This window comes from Nerophis ophidion, linkage group LG07, assembly GCF_033978795.1.
Source record: "Nerophis ophidion isolate RoL-2023_Sa linkage group LG07, RoL_Noph_v1.0, whole genome shotgun sequence".
Classification (NCBI taxonomy): domain Eukaryota; kingdom Metazoa; phylum Chordata; class Actinopteri; order Syngnathiformes; family Syngnathidae; genus Nerophis; species Nerophis ophidion.
In genome coordinates, this window is record NC_084617.1 from 56,434,709 (window position 1) to 56,459,211 (window position 24,503).

The 24,503-nt window shown below is 40.0% G+C and overlaps 2 protein-coding genes across 4 annotated transcripts in view; one reads left to right on the plus strand and one right to left on the minus strand.

Annotated features, from left to right (window-relative positions):
* Positions 1–12,037, plus strand: part of emid1 (EMI domain containing 1) — a 208,291-nt gene extending 196,254 nt beyond the window's left edge. Inside the window, exons 15-17 of one of the 3 annotated variants that reach the window (XM_061906581.1) lie at positions 18–29; positions 4,429–4,513; positions 10,465–12,037. In XM_061906581.1, coding sequence (XP_061762565.1) covers positions 18–29; positions 4,429–4,513; positions 10,465–10,598 — 231 coding nt within the window. In that variant the 3' untranslated portion in view covers positions 10,599–12,037. Of the gene's footprint in view, positions 1–17; positions 30–4,428; positions 4,514–4,707; positions 4,799–10,464 lie in introns of all 3 variants that reach the window. The other 2 variants (XM_061906584.1, XM_061906583.1) reach the window with 2 other exon arrangements.
* A 2,145-nt stretch (positions 12,038–14,182) lies between these two features.
* Positions 14,183–22,113, minus strand: rhbdd3 (rhomboid domain containing 3). Its single transcript, XM_061906585.1, has 5 exons — positions 21,722–22,113; positions 21,264–21,647; positions 15,271–15,397; positions 14,968–15,204; positions 14,183–14,894 (listed from the first exon to the last, which is right to left on the minus strand). Exons 1-5 carry the CDS (start codon positions 21,873–21,875, stop codon positions 14,726–14,728), a joined length of 1,071 nt encoding a protein of 356 aa, XP_061762569.1. The 5' UTR covers positions 21,876–22,113; the 3' UTR covers positions 14,183–14,725.
* Positions 22,114–24,503: the final 2,390 nt, after the last annotated feature.

The window sequence follows — 24,503 nt, forward strand, 5'->3', positions numbered from 1 at the left end:
CTTTTTCATTTTACAAGAGCAATCTAAATGTAAGATATTATCATTTTTTGTCATCATCAGTTTTGTGTTTTCTTGTCCTTTCATGTCTTCTCACCTACCATGTGTGTTTTTTTTGTACAGCTGGTCAACCGTAATGAGTTTGTGTGTGAAAGCCTTCAGTCTCAATGTGTTGTTGTGTTGTCGGTCCTCGGGGTGTGCTCTGGACTGCTGTCCTCTTGACCCTGACTCCCTCTGCAAGCTATGGCTACCTTTCACGGTCACTTTGGCATATCTGTCAAAATAGCATCAGGCCGGTCAGTCCTGTGTAGCAACACGACACCGCAACAAAGGCCCAATCATTGACATGGCTAAATTGATCTTCCTTCTCTTAAGATGAAAAGAGAACAATGAAAGAAAATGCATATATGCCAAATCACTCCATGTACGTGTTGGTGGTGGGTTTAGACGTTTTGTACTCTGACGTGAGTGGAGTGGATACAGCTACCTTCTTTTATCCCATCTTGCAACAATGCATGACATCTCATTTTACATTAATACATAACAAGGCTGCTACATTGGAATAAGGCAATATAGCCTAATATTCATGCAGTGTTTTTGAATATTCTCACACCCTTTATTGGCTAACACAATTAAACTGCATACATAAATACATTGCTTGCTTTTTTTGTGTTACTAACCAGCAGCCTTTAATTTTTGCATGTCTTTTTGTGGTGGTGAATTGTGGTTGTTTACGTTTTAAAGCAACAACAAACTTTTAACCCCCAACATCTAAGTATACACTCATTGGACACTTTTTAGGTTTTTATAAGAGTCAATAGAAGAGAACAGAGAGTTAATTATAACCTACTCAGTGGCCTTGTGGTTAGAGTGTCCGCCCTGATGTCGGTAGGTTGTGAGTTCAAACCCCGTCCGAGTCATACCAAAGACTATAAAAATGGAATAATGCTCGGCACTCAGCATCAAGGGTTGGATTTGGGGGTTAAATCACCAAAAAAGATTCCCAAGCGCGGCCACCGTTGCTGCTCACTGCTCCCCTGATCAAGGGTGATGGGTCAAATGCAGTGAATCATTTTGTCACACCTAATGTGTGTGTGTGTGACAATCATTGGTATTTTAATTTGAATGAATTTAATTATCTATTTCAATTATTTTAGTCACCTTATTTATCCATTTTCTATATCGCTTAACCTAATTAGTCACGGGTGAGCTGGAGCCTATCCCAGCTGACACCATTACAAAATACTCAATATGTTTGACATTTTCTCATTTGCTGACCAGCTAAAATACATCCATTCAACAAATAAAAACACTTTGACCGGAGTAATAATTATTTGCAACTAACTTAACAAGCAACAGCTGTCACTGCTCTAAAACCATATTAAAAAAACATATTGTCCATCAATCCATCCATTTTCTACCGCTTATTACCTTTGGGGTTGCGGGGGGCGTTGGCGCCTATCTCAGCTACAATTGGGCGGGAGGCGGGCTACACTCTGGACAAGTTGCCACCTTATCGCAGGGCCAACACATATAGACAGACAACATTCACACTCACATTCACACACTAGGGCCAATTTAGTGTTGCCAATCACCCTATAATATCAAAGTTAACATGTTAACATGTGTGATTAATCATAAAAAATATTGCATTACACATGTATTTACGCAGGTTGGCTAGATTGCACACAAAAAAAAGATTTAGCACCGTCATCTGAAACTGTCAGTGAGCTTGGGTCCCACTTTTCCACTACAGAGGGGCCCGGGACCCATTCAAATATTAACGGAAAATTAGTAATCTTACTCTTGATTTTAATCGTATTTAATAATTATATATATCCTACTTTCAGTTAAACATGTAAACGACATTTTTGAATGATATGAAAACATGCGTAAATCACTAAAGATTATTATATATTTACCACATAAACCTTAGGCTCAGGTAAGGCTGATTATAGGTACTAACCAAAAATACTGCAACACAAGGGACTCTTAAATAATTGATGACAAATAATTTGACATGCAATTATGTTGTGCTAAAATAAATAATGATAATAATATATGTTTTTTAAATAAACTGTCAGGAAAATGTAAGTGCAAATACAGCTCTACCACTTTAGTCATAATTTTTGCGCTTCAGAAGCTTCTCTGTTTGTTTCTTCTGTGTGTTTGAGATTGTCATTATTGCCACAAGTGGTGGAAAATTGTATTACAAGTGAGTTCCGCTGGCGGCTGGCCCATACGGACCCCAGCTGAGAAACAGATTTTTTTTACGCGGCCCATGGTCAAGAAACAGAAACACTGGCCTAAACAACTGTAAATGTAAATCATAAGTTATACTCTAAGTTATGTTAATGGGTGTGATTAGTGCATTGGTGTACATCAGCACCCTGTTATTTACAATTGTATTGAAGAATTGTTTAAAATGTGCACTTCATAATATTGCGTTAACAAGTTTGGATTCATTTCAAAATGCTGCGCTCTGTTTTATAGTTAAATTTAATTATGCAATCGAGTATTCGACAAAAACATTTAAAATTTGATTATTATATTTTATCTAATTATTATTGCTCCTTTTATTTATTCATTTAATTCTTATTCATATTTGTGTCAAATTTAAAGGGGAACTGCACTTCTTCTTTTTTTTGCCTATGAGAGACAAAAACACGCGTCTTTTTTCTGAGATTTTAAAGATTATAAAAATGTTTGGAAGATGCGGCTATCAGGAGTCATCGTTGTAGCCTTCAAAGTCCTCTTAAACAACTTCAAAACACTCCAACGTTTTATATACAAACTGCGAGTATATATATAATGTAGTAACAGACACGTTCATAACAATATGTAATATGTACAATATTTACCATATTTTGGTCATTTTAATAATTGTTGGAACTAATTCTTCGCTGCATTTATTTCCGTTTCCATGGCAGCGCACGTCTGACTTCTGGCAACAACCCCTTCCAGATACAAACACGCTCGTATCTAATCATGCCAAATAAATTTTTTTAATGGCTGCATACATTTTATATTATTATATTTATTTGATCTAAATAATTAAATAACATGGGTTGTTTCTACAAAAAAGTGCAGACAAATTCAATTTAATTGGCCATGAAATATATTTTTTTATTTTTCACCCAGTGGTCCCCAAACTACAGACCGCCAGCGTCCCAGATCCACCCCTTGGGAAGTCCCAAGTAAAAAAAAAAAAAATTATATATAAATATAAATTTTATTTTTTTTGATTATTATTTTTGTAAATTTGTCCTTTCTAATCCAATTTTTACTGCTTGTTACTCTCGGTGTCTCCTAGCTGCTCAGGCAAATCATATTGTCATCCATCCATCCATTTTCTACCGCTTATTACCTTTTGGGGTCGCGGGGGGCGCTGGCGCATTGATATATATATATATATATATATATATATATATATATATGTATATATATATATATGTGTGTGTGTGTGTGTGTACATATATATAACAATTTGATTATATATGACATTTATTTATATATATATATATATATATGTGTGTGTGTGTGTGTGTACATATATATAACAATTTGATTATATATGACATTTATTTATATATATATATATATATACATATATATTTATAACAATATGATTATATATGACATTTATATATGTGGAGGGGGGGGGGGGGGGGGCGGGGGGATCACAAGACTACTTCATCTCTACAGAACTGTTCCATGAGGGGTTCCCTCAATCGTCAGGAAAAAAAAAATCTCCTGACAATTGAGGGAGCTCATCATGAAACAGTTCTGTAGAGATGAAGACTATATATATATATATATAGAAGATTAAAATAAAATAAAAAAATCGGTCTTAGCCTAGGCCCTGGAGTGGGGGTGCAGACTGAGGCCAAGGGAAAAAAAAAAGCATATTATTGAACTTCGACGGCTACATTAATTTTATATTAACGATTATGACGTTTTTTAAATAACTTACATATTATTTTCAAACATCAACATCCCCAGTTCGATGCCCCTGCTTAATATTTGACCTAAAAAGGTGTCCACTGAGCATATACAGCCCTCTCTCTGTCAGGTGGTGATTTTATGTCCACAATTGTATCAAATTGTGCTGAAAATCGTATCCTGGCAAGAACCCAGAATGTATAGGGCATGATTAAACCGAGATCCTGGAAAGGTGTCATGTGATGTGCATGCTGCTGTTGTCCAGCCATGGCATGGCACAGACTGGCGTCATTCTGAGTAGCAGCATGGCCCGAGAATGAGGGATGTAGAGAAAAAACATAGGAAGCAGACCAATGTGTGCTGGGCAGATGTGTGGACTGTTTTAACCTTCTAACTGCTGAATTGTGTGGAGAGAAAAATGACCAGCATCTTGGCGTGCAGTTCTTCACCTTTCGCTCCTCACCTTGACGGCTGTATCTATCTTCACAGGGGGACGGGATACATCAGATCAGAGAGGCGCTGAAGATCTTAGCTGAGAGGGTTTTAATCCTCGAGACTATGATCGGTATTCATGGTGAGTAGGAGGCCTGAGGCAGGTTCAGTTTAAGGCAGGGGTCAAAGGTAATGGGGCTCAAACTCCCGCTGCCTCGCCACCTACCGGGTCAGGGAGTGGGATCAGTCACGAGCAGCCCCCCAGGACTCTCAGGCTGGTGTTTCCACACACCCGCCCCTCACTCAGTGCCCCTCCCTGTCACCGCTCTCTGATAGGACTTTAGCTTGCAGATGTTCCGCGACTTGCAGGCGGAGCTCGAGCTTCTGGCTCGTAGGGTGACGCTGCTGGAGGCTATCATCTGGCCAGGTAACGCTGAGACATCCTCACCCACAGCCCCCGCTGGCCCTCAAATACACACCTTTACTAACACTTTGAAAAAGCCAATCTAGAAACGAGCTGCTGAATGTTGATGTAGTGACTGTGACGTAGATATTTTGTAGGAATGTATACCTTTTCAATCAAGAAAATATATTACTTTTTAACTTACAGGGGGGGAGTATTGTGTCTGGACAGTGGTGCTACAACAATTGAGTCAGGTACTTTAAAGGGGAATTTTTCCTGTCATTCACAATCCCTATGTGAGACAATAATGCATATGTCTCTAGTCTTTTTTTTGTGCATTCTACACACTCAAAAATGTTGGGTTAAAAAATAACCCAATTTTAACCCAACTGCTGTTACAGAATAGGACAAACCCCTTATTTGAGTTGTTTTAACTCAACATTTTGGGTTGAATCATTCAACCAAAAAGTTGAGTTATGATAACTTAATGTTGGGTTCTTCACAACCAAACTGTTGGGTTGAATTATTTAACCCAAAAGTTGAGTTATGTTAAAGGCCTACTGAAATGAGATGTTCTTATTCAAACGGGGATAGCAGGCCCATTCTATGTGTCATACTTGATCATTTCGCGATATTGCCATATTTTTGCTGAAAGGATTTAGTAGAGAACATCCACGATAAAGTTTGCAACTTTCGGTCGCTCTTAAAAAAGCCCTGCCTTTCCCGGAAGTAGTGCGCGTGACATCACCGATTGTCGGAGTCCTCACATCCACCCATTGATTACAATCATGGACGCCAGCAGCGCGAGCGATTCTGACCGAGAAAGTGACAATTTACCCTTTAATTTGAGCGAGGATGAAAGATTCGTGTTTGAGGATATTGATAGCGACGGACTAGAAAAAAATGTTTTAATAAAAAGCGACAGCTCCGGGCGACGGCAGTGTGAGCGTTTTAGATGTAATTACACACATGTACTAGGATAATTCTGGAAGATCCCTTATCTGCTTATTGTTTTAATAGTGTTTTAGTGAGATTTTAAAAATTGTAAAGTAAAGACATACCTCGAGGTCGGATGGCTGCGTTGAACACACTGTGTCTCAAAGAGAAGCCGAGGAGCAAAGCTCACAGCTGCTGCAGAACGACGAAATATCCGCTGATGTCGTCAGTAAGATATATATCACAATTTCCCCATCCAAAAACATGCTGGTTGACGTACAGAAAACATGTTCGCTTGACCGCTCTGCTTTCACAACAAACAAAGAAACGCCGGCTGGGTCTCGGTGCTAAAGACAGCTGGAATCCACCGCTTTCCACCAACAGCATTGTTCTTTATAGTCTTCATTATTAAATGAACAAATTGGAAAGATTCAGCAACACAGATGTCCAAAATACTGTAAAATTATGCAGTTAAAGCAGATGACTTTTAGCTGTGTGTGCGCAGCGCTAATATTTCCTCAGTCCGTGACGTCACGCGTATACGTCATCATTCCGCGACGTTTTCATCAAGAAACTCCCGGGAAATTTAAAATTGCAATTTACTAAACTAAACCGGCCGTATTGGCATGTGTTGCGATGTTAATATTTCATCATTGATATATAAACTATCAGACTGCGTGGTCGGTAGTACTGGGTTTCAGTAGGCCTTTAACTCAATGTTGGTTGATTTATAACCCAACTATTTGGTTACATTTATTTAACACAAAAGCTGAGTTATGCTCAATACAATGTTGGGTTATTCCAAACCCTGTAACGATGGGAACGCATTTTACTGCGCAGATCGTTCTCCCAAGATGCAGTAGGAACTCTGGAGGCAAGGTGCAGGTGAAACATTGATTTATTGTCCGTGAATCATGCAAAAATACAAAAAGACAGAAAAGCGTGCGGATAGCGTGGGCGCGATGGCGAAGCTCAGCACAGGAACATGATTCAAAGATCATAGAGATACATAACGTAACGGGTTGCATGGAAGCAAAATAGAAGACATCGTCAATGTTGCGTAGTGCAAACAAGGAAGCCAGACTGATTGTGGCGAAAAACAAGAATAAGTAGCTCTCTGATTAGTGCCCAGGAGCAGGTGAGCGTCCCAAAAGCTAATCAGAGGCAGGTGAAACTAATCTGCAGTCAGGGAAACTAAAACACAAACCCAGGGGTGCTGAAAACAGAACGGAGGTGTCAAACTAATGGAACAAAACATGATTCGGGCAACGGATCATAACAAACCCAACTATTGGGTTGCCCAATTTAGTTCACTTTGACCCAATAGTTGGTTAAATATCATAAATTATACTGATGGTTTGTCCTACTCCTTCACAACTACTGATCAAAATTATTTGTATTCCATTAAGATATACTCAAAAGCAAGAGAGGAGTGACATTTTTTTTTACAAGAATTGCCGTGTGTGATCATAGTAGTACTGTACAGCATGCTCAAATATTTTCATGTACATAAGATGTGTGATTGTACACAATGTTAATGAGATTAATCCTTAATAAAATTCCCTTCATGAAAAAAAGTACATTAAATAAAAAAATCTTTTTACCCAAAAATGTGTTACTCATTGAAAAACAACCCGAAAATGGTTCCTAGTTTTTAAAACCCAGACATTTAGTTAAAATAATACCCTTATAACCCAAAAAATTGATTGCTCTTCATAAAATTGACTCCAAAATTTAACCGAACACTAGCAACTCATAAATTGGGATATTAACGTAACCCAGCATTTTTTAGTTTGTAGCTAGTGAAAACCCGCTAGCAAGAGGTGTTTTACAATGTAGGTAATGGAGAGTCGATCTATTCCGCCTATAAAGCCAGGACGGTATGTACAGTACAAGCCAAAAGTTTGGATACACCTTCTCATTCAATGGGTTTTCTTTATTTTTATGACTATAGGAGATGGTCCCTGAAGGCATCACAATTATGAACCCGTGGAGTTATTTACTTAACAAAAAAATGTGAAATAACTGAAAACATGCTTTATATTCTAGTTTCTTCAAAATAGCCACTCTTTGCTCTGATTACTGTTTTGCACACTCTTGGCATTCTCTCCATGAGCTTCAAGAGGTAGTCAACTGAAAAAGTTTTCACTTCATAGGTGTCATTGTTTTATGCCTTCAGTGACAATCTACAAGGTAAATAGTATTTCCAAACTTTTGGACTGTACTGTATGTTGTCTGTAAATGTGTGTTTGTTTTTATGGTGCCTGTCTTAGGACAACAGATGACATTTAGCTATTGCAGTTGATTCTGGCATATTCACTGTGATGCTTTGCTCATATGTTGATCAATATGCATTGTCCTAATCAAATAGTTATTTAATTCAATAATTCCCTCTAAAAACATCCAAAACCTCCTTCATCTTTTTATATACATGGCATAAATATAGGTGTATTGTAGTAACATTCCCATTCGTAATAACATGTAATAATTTACGTATTTTGCTCATTTCAAGCATTATTTTTGGGCAACAGCAACTACTCCTAATCATGGCAGACTTCATGAGCGACAACAACGACCACTTATCTTTTTGAGCCTGAATATATAGAGGATGAGCTCCGGGTTTGACAAGCTTGATGATAGGCATATCTACCTCATTTGAAACACTAAGCATCATGTCGCTGTCTTGCTGAGTGTTAAACAAGAAATGCAAACTACAAACACAATAAAACAATCAGTTGTTGTACAATGTCCGCTCTCATTGGGATGCCGGCTGATGGGATGGTTGTATCTTTCAGCACAGGACTTGTCTTCCCCATTTATATGATTAATTCATCATACTCCTCACCCCTCAGGTAGAAAATGCTTGGGGCAAACGAGGGTCTTGTCCTGTCTTCCTCACGACGTCTTGAGTTCGTAGTCGAATTTTACAGTTGACCAACTCCTCCGTTTATGGCAACAACCTTCTACTATATAAGTGTGAGGAAGGATTTATAACCTAGCACAAACTATTACCAACTCAGATGCGATGCAGCAGCTTTGTATGTCATAGCTGCAGTAGCTACGTTACCAAGGCGCCTTGTTACTAAAATAGTTCCTCGGCTTGCAAATGGAGTATTGTTGGCGTTTTCTATAGGGCTTTACTGGCGGAATAGATGACTCCCATTGTATATTCTTAGCTGTCCCATACGAGCCGTTTTTTTGTTGTTTTTTAATTTGGACTGTGCAAAGAAAAATAACATACCTATTCTTGTCTTGTCTCACATTGGGAATGATAGGAAAATTATAGGAAAAATTCCAAAGAAATCCTCAAAAATTCTGACGATATGGTGCAGTGTGGTGGATTTGAAATCTGATTGGTTAACAAAACAGCTCCATTGCTAATATAGTTTATAGTGCATCCAGAAAGTATTTGAAGCGCTTTACTTTTTCCACATTTTATGTTTTCAAGATGGAATACATTTTTGTCCTCAACATTCTACACACAATAGCCCATAACAACATTCTTTTTTGCCATTATGGGGTATTGTGTGTAGAATTTTTGAGGACAATGATTAATATATTCCATTTTAGAATAAGGCTGCAACATAAGAAAATATGGAAAAAGGGAAGTGCTTGGGAATCTTTAAGCGCCACACGATTCAATTCGATTCTTGTGGGTAACGATTCGATTCAGAATTGATTTTAAATTCAAAATTCAATACTTTTTTTTAATAACATTGGGTGCCAGTTCTATGATTAGCTACATTCCTCCAAAAAATAGATAACAGCTTTGATAAATGTATGTATTACTTAAAAGAAAATTCGTTTTGTTTAATAAAATTTTACCGAAACATTTAATAAAGTCAAATACAAATAAGGCAAGAACATTTTCCAACACTAATCTTTTCTAAAGTAAATGTGTCCAGCAGATATGGGCATCTACATCAACAATATGATTTGCCTAAATGGCTGCAAAAGACTGATACAAAAATAAAAAACATGTAATAAATGTTTTTGGGGTTTTTTTTAAATCGATTTTTTATTTTATTTTTTAACCAAATAAGAATTGTTACGAGTAAGAATCACGGTTCATTCGAAATTCTTTTTTTTTTTTTTGACACTCCTATTGTGTATACTGTAAGTATAATGGGCCTGCAGTCCAAATTCTGAATACCCAGATCCGATTACATTGGCACGGCAACACATATAAACTGAAATTGGCTTTGACCAACACAATTCTAACACACACATAAAGTGTGGCCTGGAGACAAGCTATGAAATTAAGATTAATTAATACAATTTACCAGAAAAAAAATTGATTTTGAGTTGAAAATGTAGTTAGCGCTTCAGATAGTGTTACGTATCCAATCTGCATCCATTGCACTGGTCACTCGGGGTGTTGAGTTTTTTTCTTGCTTGGATTAGGGATCAGATCTGAGGATGTTGTTGTTGTTTGTCAAGCTCTTTTTGATTCGGGCTGTATAAATAAACTTTTATTGAAGATTGATAGGCCTGCAGAGAAGGCCTTGCTGGCCCATTACTAGTTTAAATACAAGTGTTAAGTTAGTACTGGACAAGAGTTTTGTTGTAGCCCCACTTGCCAGACTTGCACAGTTCACAGCAGCAAGGAGATCTGGTTGAGCTGCTTGAATGTACAACAATCGGTGTTGAATCAACTTAAAAACCTTGTGAGATTAAAAGACGACAGCTTGCACGTGGGCATGCACAGTGCTGGGCAGGGAGGCCCTGTTCCAACTGCTGTCTTTCTTCAACAGAACCTGATCTAGGCTCTGGGGATGGACCATTTGGCACAGCCTCCCCTAGTTTCTACAGAGATAAGCGAGCAGGTGCGCTCCCATACCGACTTGCTTCTCCTCTGTCCTCCGACACCAAGGTTGGAGGGAAGTAGCCCTCCGATCACCCTGAGGACCGCAGGCTGGGTTGGCTTCCCTCTCTATTAGTCGCATCAACACTCGATGGCCCTGCTGGGCGGGGGGGCTTTACTGTCAGATTTAGGTTGGGGGACACCTCAGGGAAACTCCAGTAGTTTTGATTCCCCCCGTCACCATAACCACTCCCATTCTTCACCCATGAAGGTCTGAATGCCCTGTGGTGCTCCTAAGGCCTCACATCTGGGCAATAAGGGTCATAGACTAATCAATCTGTGGACATGAAAGACTTCAGCTTGTATTCTTTGATTCAGTGTAACCGCAATGCCACAAGATGTCATTATTTAAGTGTATTGAGCATGTACAATGTGCAACAACACGAAAACAACTCCAGTATTAATTTTTTTTATACGTCTCTTCAATGGTTCAGCTCAGTGTTTCGTAGAGCACTCAAGAAGAGGAAGCCATCACTATTTTCAGATATGTGTTGTTCAATGAAAATGCACACCGAACAAGTAATTCAATATACTACAAGTTGTTGCATATCAACTGTGTATTTTATTTTTTCCTGGAAAAAAATTAACACACACTCAGAGGAAATAGGAAAACTGGAACCACTGTTATGTTTGTACTGTTCCGATAACAAAGACGTGTTCCGTTTTTTTATGCTATATCAAACATAATGTGTCAGTATTTAAATTTTTCAATAGTAGTTTGTTTTGTATGCTGTCGTGTAACCATTTCATACTTTGATGATTATTTTTCCTGTAAATGTGTTAGTGTCAAGATAATCCTGTCTCGATGATCGCTGTAATAAAAATGATGTTCTCTGTTGTTTTTAAAAAAAAATGCCGCTTCATTTTGGATCCCGACACAATCATATGTCAATATATCCATCCATCCATCCATCCATTCCCTACCGCTTATCCCTTTCTGGGTCACGGTGGGTGCTGGAGCCTATCTCAGCTACAATAAGACAGAAGGCGGGGTACACCCAGGACAAGTCGCCACCTGATCGCAGGGCCAACACAGATAGACAGACAACATTCACATTCATATTCACACACTAGGGCCAATTTAGTATTGCCAATCAACCTATCCCAGGTGCATGTTTTTGGAGGTGGGAGGAAGCCGAAGTACCCGGAGGGAACCCACGCAGTAATGGAGAGAATATGCAAACTTCAGACAGAAAGATCCCGAGCGCAGGATCAAACCCAGATGCACTAACCCCTCTTTCACCGTGCTGCCCATATCAATACAATCAATCGTACAAATCCTTAGACATTGACTTTGAAACAGAGAGTTATAGTAAGTGATTCATTGAGTGACCGTCTAGAGTTCCGTAGATTGTGTGGAACTGATTATAAAATAAGCCCAAAAAGTAAGGAAATTTATGTTTGGTTGATTATGTCTTTGTTGTAACAATGCTTCTTGGCAATAAATGTTATACCATTAAAAAGCCTCCTTATTACCCTTTTAAGTGGTGCCACATGTGTGGGATGAGCATTAGAGCTGAGCATTGTGGATTGTGCCTATGAAAAAAGCCAATTCTTCTCTACCAATGCCAAACATTTGATGATATTTTGAGCGCTTGGTTCATCATTGGAGGCAGTTTAAGTGCAAAGATTTTGCAACCATATCTCAACAATTTGTGTGTCGTATCCTCCAAAATGTCAACACTAGCCCACCACAGAGCAGGATTTATTATAAACTACTTCAAGAATTTTCCAGAAGATGGAATGCCCTGCCAACAATGCTGACTTCAACCTTGTTAAACACTTATGTGCGACCGCCATAATCAACCACGTTGTCGGACTTGCGACAAAAGCTTGTTAAAGAATGGGGTGGTAAGGCTCAGATGCTAGGAACTTTGGGGTTTCTGGTTCCAATCCAGCCACCTCCATCCTAGTCCGTGCCATCGAGTTATTGGGCAAGACACTTCACCCACCTTGCCCCAAGTGCCACCCTGACTGCTGTGAATGTAGCTTAGATGTAGATAATGGCTTTCTCAATGGAAAGCACTTTAGAGAAAAAGCGCTATCCAACCATCCATCCATTTTCTACCGCTTATTCATTCCTATTGGGGGCGCTGGTGCCTATCTCAGTTACAATCGAGCGGAAGACAGGGTACACCCTGGATAAGTCGCCACCTCATCGCAAGGCCAACACAGATTGACAGACAACATTCACACTCACATTCACACACTAGGGCCAATTTAGTGTTGCCAATCAACCTATCCCCAGGTGCATGTCTTTGGAAGTGGGAGGAAGCCGGAGTACCCGGAGGGAACCCACGCACTCACGGGTAGGACATGCAAACTCGAAAAAGCGCTATGTTTATGTTAAAAAAGGAAGACAAAAACATTCCATCCCACAGGATTGTGTGACCAACATGGGAAGGGGGTGCCAGGCCATTCCATGTGTTTTCTTCCTGGTACTTTGGATTATTTTTGATTTATGAATAGATTGTTAAACTGTCAAAATGTCTTATTTTTTCACACTTCAAATCGTCCAATTCACCAAATAAGACTCAATGGCAAAATATGCAGTTTGGCATTGGCAAAGGAAATTTGGACGATTTTTCATTGGTGTGATCCAAATACTCAGGTCTACTTTGCATCCTAGAAATGCATGTTTCTCACAGATGAGGTGCTACTAAAAGGGCCCCACTAATGCGAACAACCTTAGCATTTATTTCATAGTTCTGTACCTAAAAATGTAATACTTATGGACCCATAGTAGTGATTTTAGGCGTGTTTTTTAACGGCTTTCAACACATTTTGGAATGCCCACTTTCAGCTCCAAAATGTGGGCGGGCTTGCATCAGCCTGCCTACGTCACCTGGAGGCAATTTACATTTGTGTATAGTGTGTGTTTTGTTAACATCATAATCCTGAATCATATTATTTTAACCCAGAATTTAAAATGAATTATCAAATATGTTTAGCAGATGTAATGTTGCAGGCTGTAACAATACAACTAAAGAAGGAGTCAGCCTGCAATAATTTCCAAATGATGAAAATAGGAAAGTATGGACCTCTCATGTCAAATTGACTGGCACAAAAATGGGATGGACCAAGCGAGAGGAGTGTAATTTGCAGCGGTCTTTCTAATGATTCTGACTTCGAAGAAGGGTTTTGGTCGGTGTTTAGTTGGAAAAATCGTAAAAGATTCAAGCCAAATGTGCTCCTGATTTTTGACATTTCGAGCCGAGAAAGACTGAATAAGAACCTGTGGAATAACGAAAAAAGAAGAGCTGATTCAATAATCAAAAACAATAAAAAAAAGAAGGTAAGCCGGGGAAGGTAAATAACATATTTTGCATCCTCTTCTGATGTTTTATCAAGATCCATCCATTTTCTACCGCTTGTCCCTTTTGGGGTCGCAGGGGGTGCTGGAACCTATCTCAGCTGCATTCGGGTGGAAGGCAGGGTAATTCCTGGACAAGTCGCCACCTCATCGCACGGCCAACGCAGATAGACAACATTCACACACTAGGGCCATTTTAGTGTTGCCAATCAACTTATCACCAGGTGCATGTCCTTGTAGGTGGGAGGAAGCCAGAGTACCCGGAGGGAACCCACGCAGTCACGGGGAGAACATGCAAACTCCACACAGAAAGATCCGGTTTAATCAAGATAATTGAGGAAATGCTGAAAGAGCATGAAGACAGCACAAGCTATGGGAGCAGGGAAGTCCAGAAATGGCTATACTTTTATGTTCCCTTTTTAATCATAAGTACAAGTAATCATGGAACAGGACCACAAAAACCTGCAATTACAAGAATTAAATAATATTTTTTGTGCATTTATCCACGCTGTCTATGCGAGGAAATTGGCTCCAGTTCTGTAGATGGCGTCATACCAAGAGGGGGCACCATATTGAGTTTGTTGATGGTATGGGGCCGTTCAAAGTACATTTGGTTCTCTGCTGATTAAAAATAATGAATGAATGTTTCTAAATAATCAACACAATTGCGGCAAAATGCAGTGCAATATTATGCTGCAACCAGGAGAGGCTTCTTACACAGTTGTGAAAAAAACCTGTAGCTAACTGTTGCAGCTCAGCAAAAACCCGAACAAGAGTCTGTAGTTTGTCATGAACAGGCCAAGCCTGTTTCAGATTGTTAGATGTCAGCATAAGATACCTAATGGTGTTTTGGTGGCGCTGCCGTCCTTCCCTTTGTTACCACTACAGCCTGCTCGCCAACTCGATCATCTATGAGGAGGGAGATGGCACCGTCCAGCTGTTTCGATGCTGCAAGCGCCACTACCGCTTTTTCTGTGGGGAAGCCCATCTTCTCAAGCTGTTGTAGCCTAGAGGAATCATTATAAACCATAAATTATTCAATACAGAAGATAAGGTGTGGGGATTTCTGTCGCTACTAACCTCAGAGCCGAAACAGAAGATTTTGTCATTTCCACTTTTACGTTCACATGCTCTGGTGCATCCTGTAAGGAGGCAATAATTCCAGCCCTCAGCATCTGTTCCTCCAACACCTCTGCTTCAGAAGGGGAAATAAGCTCCTGAGGCTCCTCCCACTGGTGGTGGTTCAAAATGAAGGGGTCCCTCATGGAAGGTGATGTTGTCTGATCATCATAAACAACCGCAGAATGTGATCTCGACCTGTGAAAACGTTACAAGTTAACAATAAAGATGTGCATGGCTGTTTAATGGATACATATGACATACATCTGTTGTGTTCTGTAGGTTGGCAATGTGGGTCTGGATGTAGTAAGAATGTATGCTGCAGCGGGGATGAAGCTCAGGACATTGGCTTCCACCAACTCCTGGAGCATCCCGATGAAGGTCTGACTGTCTGGAATGTTCATTCAGGAGGAGGAATAGACAAGTGCATAGAGAGAAGTGGTTTCCTGTCATTTTTGCAAACACTTAACTTTCTGGAATTCTCTCACTAAGATTGATTTTTAACTTAAACTCAAAATTCCTCAAGACTAGTGTTTCTTAACCGTAGTGTCAAAAAATGTATTTTTCTTAGCTGTGGCATGTATGGGCAGAGGCACTCGCACTTTTCCACCACCTGTGGCAAAAATGACAATATCAAACCATGAGTATGAAGAGAGGATAGCAAAGTAAACTTCCGCCATGTCTGCTACCAAGGATGTGCGCGGCAGTAATATACTCTGGGCCTGTTTTGCTGTCAATTGTACTGGTGCTTTACAGAGAGTAAATGGGACAATGAAAAAGGAAGATTACCTCCAAATTCTTGAGGACAACCTAAAATCTTTAGCCCGGAAGTTTGGTCTTTAGCGCAGTTGGGTGTTCCAACAGGACAACGACCCCAAACACACGTGGAAAGTGGTAAACGAATGGTTAAATAAGGCTAGAATTAAGGTTTTAAAAAGGCCTTCCCAAAGTCCTTACTTAAATGTGTGGACAATGCTGAAGAAAAAGGTCTGTGTCAGAAAACCTATAAATTTAGCTGAACTGCACCAATTTTGTAAAAAGGAGTGGTCAAAAATTAAATTAGAAGCTAGTGGGATGCTACCAAAAGCGCCTTATTGCAGTGAAACTTGCCAAGCGACATGTAACTAAATATTAACATTGCTGTATGTATACTTTTGACCCAGCAGATTTGGTCACATTTTCAGTAGACCCATAAAAAATTAATAAAAGAACTAAACTTTATGAATGTTTTTGTGACCAACAAGTATGTGCTCAAATCACGCTTACACAAAAAAATAAGAGTTGTTGAAATTATTGGAAACTCAAGATAGCCATGACATGGCGCAGTGGGAGAGTGGCCGTGCACAACCTGAGCGTCACGTCCGTTGTGTCCTTGAGCAAGACACTTCACCCTTGCTCCTGATGGGTGCTGGTTAGCGCCTTGCATGGCAGCTCCCTCCATCAGTTTGTGAATGTGTGTGTGAATGGGTCAATGTGGAAGTGGTGTCAAAGCGCTTTGGGTACCTTGAAGGTAGACAAGCTCTATACAAGTACAACCCATTTACCATTTCTATTCTTTACAAGTTTATGTAAACTTTTGAACATGACTGTATGTATATATGCATGCTTTGGAACCCCTGCCTCGAAAGAAAATAATGTTTGCCTTGGTGCCTTAAATTATGAACCCTCCTTTAAGGCAACACTTGCCTTGACCTTAAAAAGTAAAAATTCGAAGCCTGCTACTCTGTAATAAACAAACAGAAGAAGTCTCGAGCGAAAGTAATAAAAAAGATTGAGAAACGCAAAAATGATGACTGAAGTGTTGAAGCTGTATTTTACTTTGCACTTTACTTGTATTGACGGTTTGATTAGGAAACATTCATTATCATTTTGGTTAATTTATTTTAGCACAACATAACTGTGTGAAAACAAAAAATGTCAGTTATTTATGAGTCCCTTCTTATGCAGAAAATTTGGGTAGTATTTATTTTTCTAATCACTCTGACCTAAGCTTAAGGTTTATGTGTTAAATAAATAATAATCTTTGTGATTAACACATGGTTTTATATCATTTGACAAAGTTGTAAACTGTAAGTAGATTTAATATTACTATTGAATCAAGAGTAAAATTACTCATTCAGTGGTAATATTTCAGTTGGCCCCTTAGGAGTGAAAAAGTTGGGCCCCGAGGTCAATAAGGTTAAAAGCCCACTGCTCTAGACAACACATAGCAATACCTCTAATAGAAATCTAAATTTAGTGGAGAAGGACACATAAGTGGCAAAAATAGTTATTATCCTACACAAGAAATGGCAAATATTACTATTAGTTAAAGGAAAGTATCAGGGATGGGAATAACCGATTTCTGTTTGTCAAATTCATGGTTGATCATCCATCCATCCATCCATTTTCTACCGCTTATTCCCTTTAGGGGTCGCGGGGGCGCTGGCGCCTAGTTCAGCTACAATCGGGCGGAAGGCGGGGTACACCCTGGACAAGTCGCCACCTCATCGCAGGGCCAACACAGATAGACGGACAACATTCACACTCACATTCACACACTAGGGCCAATTTAGTGTTGCCAATCAACCTATCCCCAGGTGCATGTCTTTGGAAGTGGGAGGAAGCCAGAGTACCTGAAGGGAACCCACGCATTCACGGGGAGAACATGCAAACTCCACACAGAAAGATCCCGAGCTTGGGATTGAACCCAGGACGGCAGGACCTTCGTATTGTGAGGCAGACGTACTAACCCCTCTTCCACCGTGAAGCATGGTTGATCAATCAAAAACAAATGATAAAATTAGGTTTGTGGTCAAAACAAAAACATGATTGGAAGTTTGGTTAAATGAACATAGACCTCCAACGGTCGAAAAACATTCCGTGGCAAAACGTACAGCGATACCTCCACTTAAAACTCTAACATTTGACAACCAAACAATTAAACAAGGCGACACGGTAAAGAATCTGGGTATTATCTTCAACCCAACTCTCTCCTTTGAGGCACACATTAAAAGCGTTACTAAAACGGCCTTCTTTCATCTCCGCAATATCGCTAAAATTCGCTCCATTCTGTCCACTAAAGACGCTGAAATCATTATCCATGCGTTTGTTACGTCTCGCCTCGACTACTGAAACGTATTATTTTCGGGTCTCCCCATGTCTAGCATTAAAAGATTACAGTTGGTACAAAATGCGGCTGCTAGACTTTTGACAAGAACAAGAAAGTTTGATCACATTACGCCTGTACTGGCTCACCTGCACTGGCTTCCTGTGCACTTAAGATGTGACTTTAAGGTTTTACTACTTACGTATAAAATACTACACGGTCTAGCTCCATCCTATCTTGCCGATTGTATTGTACCATATGCCCCGGCAAGAAATCTGCGTTCAAAGGACTCCGGCTTATTAGTGATCCCCAAAGCCCAAAAAAAGTCTGCGGGCTGTAGAGCTTTTTCATTTCGGGCTCCAGTACTCTGGAATGCCCTCCCGGTAACAGTTCGAGATGCCACCTCAGTAGAAGCATTTAAGTCTCACCTTAAAACTCATTTGTATACTCTAGCCTTTAAATAGACTCCCTTTTTAGACCAGTTGATCTGCCGTTTCTTTTCTTTTTCTTCTATGTCCCACTCTCCTTTGTGGAGGGAGTCCGGTCCGATCCGGTGGCCATGTACTGCTCGCCTGTGTATCGGCTGGGGACATCTCTGCTCTGCTGATCAGCCTCCGCTTGGGATGGTTTCCTGCTGGCTCCGCTGTGAACGGGACTCTCGCTGCTGTGTTGGATCCGCTTTGGACTGGACTCTCGCGACTGTGTTGGATCCATTATGGATTGATCTTTCACAGTATCATGTTCTCATATGTTCTCATAGTCATCAGTATCATCAGTATCACAGTATCATGTTCTCATAGTCATCCTTGTCACCGACGTCCCACTGGGTCATTATTGTCACCGATGTCCCACTGGGTGTGAGTTTTCCTTGCCCTTATGTGGGCCTACCGAGGATGTCGTAGTGGTTTGTGCAGCCCTTTGAGACCCTAGTGATTTAGGGCTATATAAGTAAACATTGATTGATTGATTGATTAAAAGTACCCCAACTTAAGAGTGTTTTGGGACAGGAGCTGTCTCTCGGATAATTGTTATGTTTTAAGTTGCATGCAAAAAAATGTTACAAGCATCCCTGTCTTTAGTTGGCTTACCAAATGTCACAGTGAAACCCGTTAGTTCTGACCAAAACATCTGGTCTTACTTGCTGCCAATATCTTATAGCTAGAGATGGACTTAAATATGTTTTTCAGCCATAGGAAGGAAGACAGTGAGTGTTAAGGACAAAGCTGAGGAGATGCTAATGATATTAATTTAATTAAAAAAGGAAATCATCAAAAACATGACTGACTGTGTAGAAGCATAGAGAAGCAATTTGAGCGCATCACTGCTGGTCTGCAGGGTACTGAAGCTGAGTGAGTCTAACGTCAGCCAAGAATGTTAAAATAATATGTACTGTATGTATATGGGAAGATTATCTATCCTAGCTGGCCTGGGAATGCCTCAGGATCCTCTGGGAGGAGCTGGACGAAGTGGCTGGGGAGAGGGAAGTCTGGGCTTCCCTGCTTAGGCTGCTTCCCCCGCAACCCAACCTCGGCAAAGCGGAAGATGGATGGATATATATTTTTTATCTTTTTATCTTTGGTATGAACATTGTTATGTAAAGTCAAAGTTATTGTTTTTTTTTTGTTCTTTGTTGTAGCTATTTTTGTATTACAATATTGTATTATTTGATAATGTTTTACTGCATTGTAATCTCTTGTTTTGTGATTGTGTGATGTTTGTTGCCTGGACCCAGAAAGAATAGCCTCCACTGTGGTGTAGACTAATGGGGATCTTTAATAAACTAAACTAAACAAGCAGCAGCTCCGACAGCGAATACACTTTCAAATGTAAGTATCCTCCGCAGGCTAGACCGTTCCATTTAACAATGGGTGACGCATCCTTCGGAGGTGCCTTCGGAGGTCCAGCCTTCTGAGGCTGCGAAGGCCGGGTACTCCAATGGATACAGACCCTGAATTGGCACACAGCTTATGTCAGGGATGGGAATGAAGATTTACAAAATCAGCTGAAAATGTTTTAATCGTAAAACACCGCTTTGCGGAAGGCCGCACTATGTGCACTCGGGTGCACAATTTTGAAATCTATGTTACCTTAGGATGCATTTCCTGCTATTTTTGGTCAAAATCTAACAATATTCTCCTGACCAAAATTTCACATTTATTAGCAAATATTTTCATAAAAATGTATCATGTGATGAAATTTATGTATACAAGTTTACATATATATCAAATTATTTCACACTTTTGGACTATAAACAAAAATAGGCCAACAAATGGATTAACCAGAATTCTTCTCTGTAAATTCACTTTACTTAGATGCCTTGCCGATGTCGCGTGGTCAAAGAGTGCCAACTTTTCCCGAGATCCATTGTTCACAATGTCCTTGCAATATAACCACTGAGCACGTCCCGGTTCATCGCACGTTGCAATGAAATCGCTGATCAGTTTGTCTACTTTTACGATATTGTTGTTAATCTTCACCTTCAGTTTGATAGATATATCGAGACATGCCCAGTTCCACTTGTTTCTCACGCCCTTATTGATATATTTCGCTAATGAAGCATTCCTATCTTGAATAAGCTTAACCATGTCTGAAACTGTTTTGTCAACAAAGAAACATGTTAATTGAGAGCTACTGGGTTTTCTTTCCAGATTATTCGCTGATAAACACAACCAATATAAACAGAATACGAGTTCAGAAACGCTCAGAATAATTGAGGATCAGGGACTAGATATTGTCTGCAAACAACGCGTGCAGACGCCTATAACGGGCAATGTCATTGGTTGATGTTGTCAGCTGATAGTAGAGCTTGCCAATCTGGTGCCTTAACACATTGGCATTATATTTTTCGCGGGAATTCTCTGCTTTGTACTGATAACTGGGTCAACGCAGAGACAAAAAACATGAGTACCTAACCCCTCTATAATTTTCTCCCTGGATTTAAACGATTCACAGAATTGACCCTGGCGGCGCCAAAATCGGCTGAATTCCGCGGATCCGCGGAAAATTCCCATCCCTGTTATGTGTGGTGAAATTACTCTCTGCATTTGACCCATCCCCTTGTTCCACCCCCTGGGAGTTGAGGGGAGCAGTGAGCAGCAGGATTTTTGGTGATTTAACCCCCAATTCCAACCCTTGATGCTGAGTGCCAGTATTAATTACAAAAGGATACAATTATGACCAATGCATATTGCGCAGAAGTTGAGCAGGGGCGGTGTTCCGGGGAGTATAATCAGACACAGCAACAGGAGCAACCAGGGCAGAATCCAAACAGGCAACCACCTCTGTAGTCGCCTCCTTGTCATGTGACGACACTGGGCTGTAAACAATGCCAACTGGATGGCAGCATAGCCACAGACCAGGCTGGCCTCAAAGCTAAAGACGAAGAGGACCAGGGTGTAAACAAGAGGCAATATGGTCATTGTCAAGGTGGACAGTGCGAGGAAGGCGACTGTTCCCCAGCAACGCTCCTGCCATGGTCCAAAGAACAGCAAGAGAGCCACACTGACCACCAGGGAAGGCACATCATCATGACTGAAACCATACAGGAACACATCTAGTAGAAAAAGGGCGGGAAAAACATTAAAGTCAATTAAGCAGTCAAATAATGCAATAGAGAAAATTATATACCTCTGAAACGAGGGAAGTCTCCACCTGGACCTAAACTGAGACTTGCTCGGATGCCGCCAACGTATAATAACAACATAAGCCCTAACAGTAGGGTTGTTCCAAGAAAGAATACTGGACGTTCTGATCCCAACCATGACCATACAGGATACCGCATGACCCAATATCGGCTTTACTTTAGTAATTTACTTGTCATTTTTGTTGCTAGTACGGAGTACGCATGACTATAGTCGTTTTTCATGGTCGCTTTCCACCCATACTAAATATATTTTGGGAGCTGAAATAACCAGTTTATATTTCTGAGTATTAACAAGTGTTTGTAATTTTGTCGCTGAGATGTTTACTTCCGTATGACGTCAATGTTACATCTTCTTCACTGACAGTGGACGCGAGGGTTGCTAGTGCCATCTATTGGACAAACTGAGGATCGTTGCTGCTTTGTTAACGGGTCTCTACTCCCCAAAACTGCTAAATTTTAGTAGAAACTATTGTTTTAGAACAGGGGTGTCAAACTCATTTTATTTATTTATTTATTATTATTATTATTTTTTTTTTGTCCCGTCCAGCTTCTCAGGCAAATCATTTAGTTGATGTAGATGGCCATATCGGCTGTTCAGATTTACTTTACAAAAGAGAAGTGTAGGATACTTCACTTGTTGCCTTATTTGAATGTGACTTTATTAAATGTATTTATATTATCATTTGGTGCAGCCAGGAGGGGATAGAAAGAGGAAAAAAGGAAGACAGAGGGGGAAATTGTGGGGATAAGAGGGCGATGAGACAGAGACAAAAACAACAGCAAACACAACAATAACAACAACAAAAACAATAAAACAACACCAGCACATAGGATATGTACAAATATGATCGTAAAAGTGATAGCAAATAAGCAGTTAGTGAAATAAATAATAGTCAAACTCATTTTAGCTCAGCCTTTAGTAAAATGTGTGCACAAACGAGCCGGACTATCATAATCATGTCATTAAAACAAAAAAATAAAGACAACTTCAGGTTGTTTTCTTTGTCTTATTTTGCCAAAAATAGAAAAAAAAAAATTCTAAAAATATTACAATATATTTATAGGGGAAAAAAATACCGGCAGCGGTAATGTTTACATCCATGAAGGAAAGAAGACAGTGAATTAATATTTCTAACTGAATACATTTACATATGCATAAAAATGTGTTTTCATTCATATTTTTTTTTTTTAATAAATTAGGTAACGGGCTTCACGGTGACAGAGGGGTTAGTGCGTCTGCCTCACAATACGAAGGTCCTGAGTAGTCAGGGTTCAATCCCAGGCTCGGGATCTTTCTGTGTGGAGTTTACATGTTCTCCCCGTGACTGTGTGGGTTCCCTCCGGGTACTCCGGCTTCCTCTCACTTCCAAAGACATGCACCTGGGGATAGGTTGATTGGCAACACTAAATTGGCCCTAGTGTGTGAATGTGAGTGTGAATGTTGTCTGTCTATCTGTGTTGGCCCTGCGATGAGGTGGCGACTTGTCCAGGGTGTACCCCGCCTTCCGCCCAATTGTAGCTGAGATAGGCACCAGCGCCCCTGCGACCCCGAAGGGAATAAGCGGTAGGAAATGGATGGATGGATGGAAATTAAGTAACGTTTATGACAACCTTTTTCCAAAACACAATGTAGAATGTGAGATATAACAGAATAAAGCATACATTTATCATTTGTTTTCAAAACGCTTACAAAAAAGTGGGACCCCAAAAATGTACTGTGGGTCCCCAATTTTATGACTTGATGGGGTCCTTGGGACCCCATTTTGAAACTTCCTAGCGCCAGCACTGATGGAGTATTGGTGCGTGCAAAACACCAGCAAGCGGCTGTGGCCTGCGGGCCGGTTCTAAGGTTGTGAGTTCAAACCCCGGCCGAGTAAAACCAAAGACTATTGAAATGGCACGCATTACCTCCGTGCTTGGGACTCAGCATTAAGGGTTGGAATTGGGGGTTGAATCACCAAAAATGATTCCCAGGCGTGGCCACAGCTGCAGCTCACTGCTTTCTTCACCTCCTATGGGGTGATCAAGGGTGATGGGTCAAATGCAGAGAATAATTTCACTACACCTTGTGTGTGTGTGACAATCATTGGTACAAACCCCGTTTCCATGAGTTGGGAAATTGTGTTAGATGTAAATATAAACGGAATACAATGATTTACAAATCCTTTTCAACCCATATTCAATTGAATGCACTACAAAGACAAGATATTTGATGTTCAAACTCATAAACTTTATTTTTAAGCGTATTATCATCGCTACGTACAGTGATTTCTCCAGATTTTGTGAACCTTTTGATGATTTTACAGACCGTAGATGGTAAAATCCCTAAATTCCTTGCAATAGCTCGTTGAGAAATGTTCTAAAACTGTTCGACAATTTGCTTACAAATTGATGACCCTCACCCCATCCTTGTTTGTGAATTACTTAGCATTTCATGGAAGCTGCTTTTATACCCAATCATGGCACCCATCTGTTCCCAATTAGCCTGCACACCAGTGGGATGTTACAAATAAGTGTTTGATGAGGATTTCTCAACTTTGTCAGTATTTATTGCCACCTTTCCCAACTTCTTTGTCACATGTTCCTGGCATCAAATTCTAAAGTTAATGATCATTTGCAAAAAAAAAATGTTTATTAGTTTGAACATCAAATATGTTGTCTTTGTGGCATATTCAACTGAATATGGGTTGAAAATGATTTGCAAATCATTGTATTCCGTTTATATTTCCATTTAACACAATTTCCCAACTCATATGGAAACTTTGT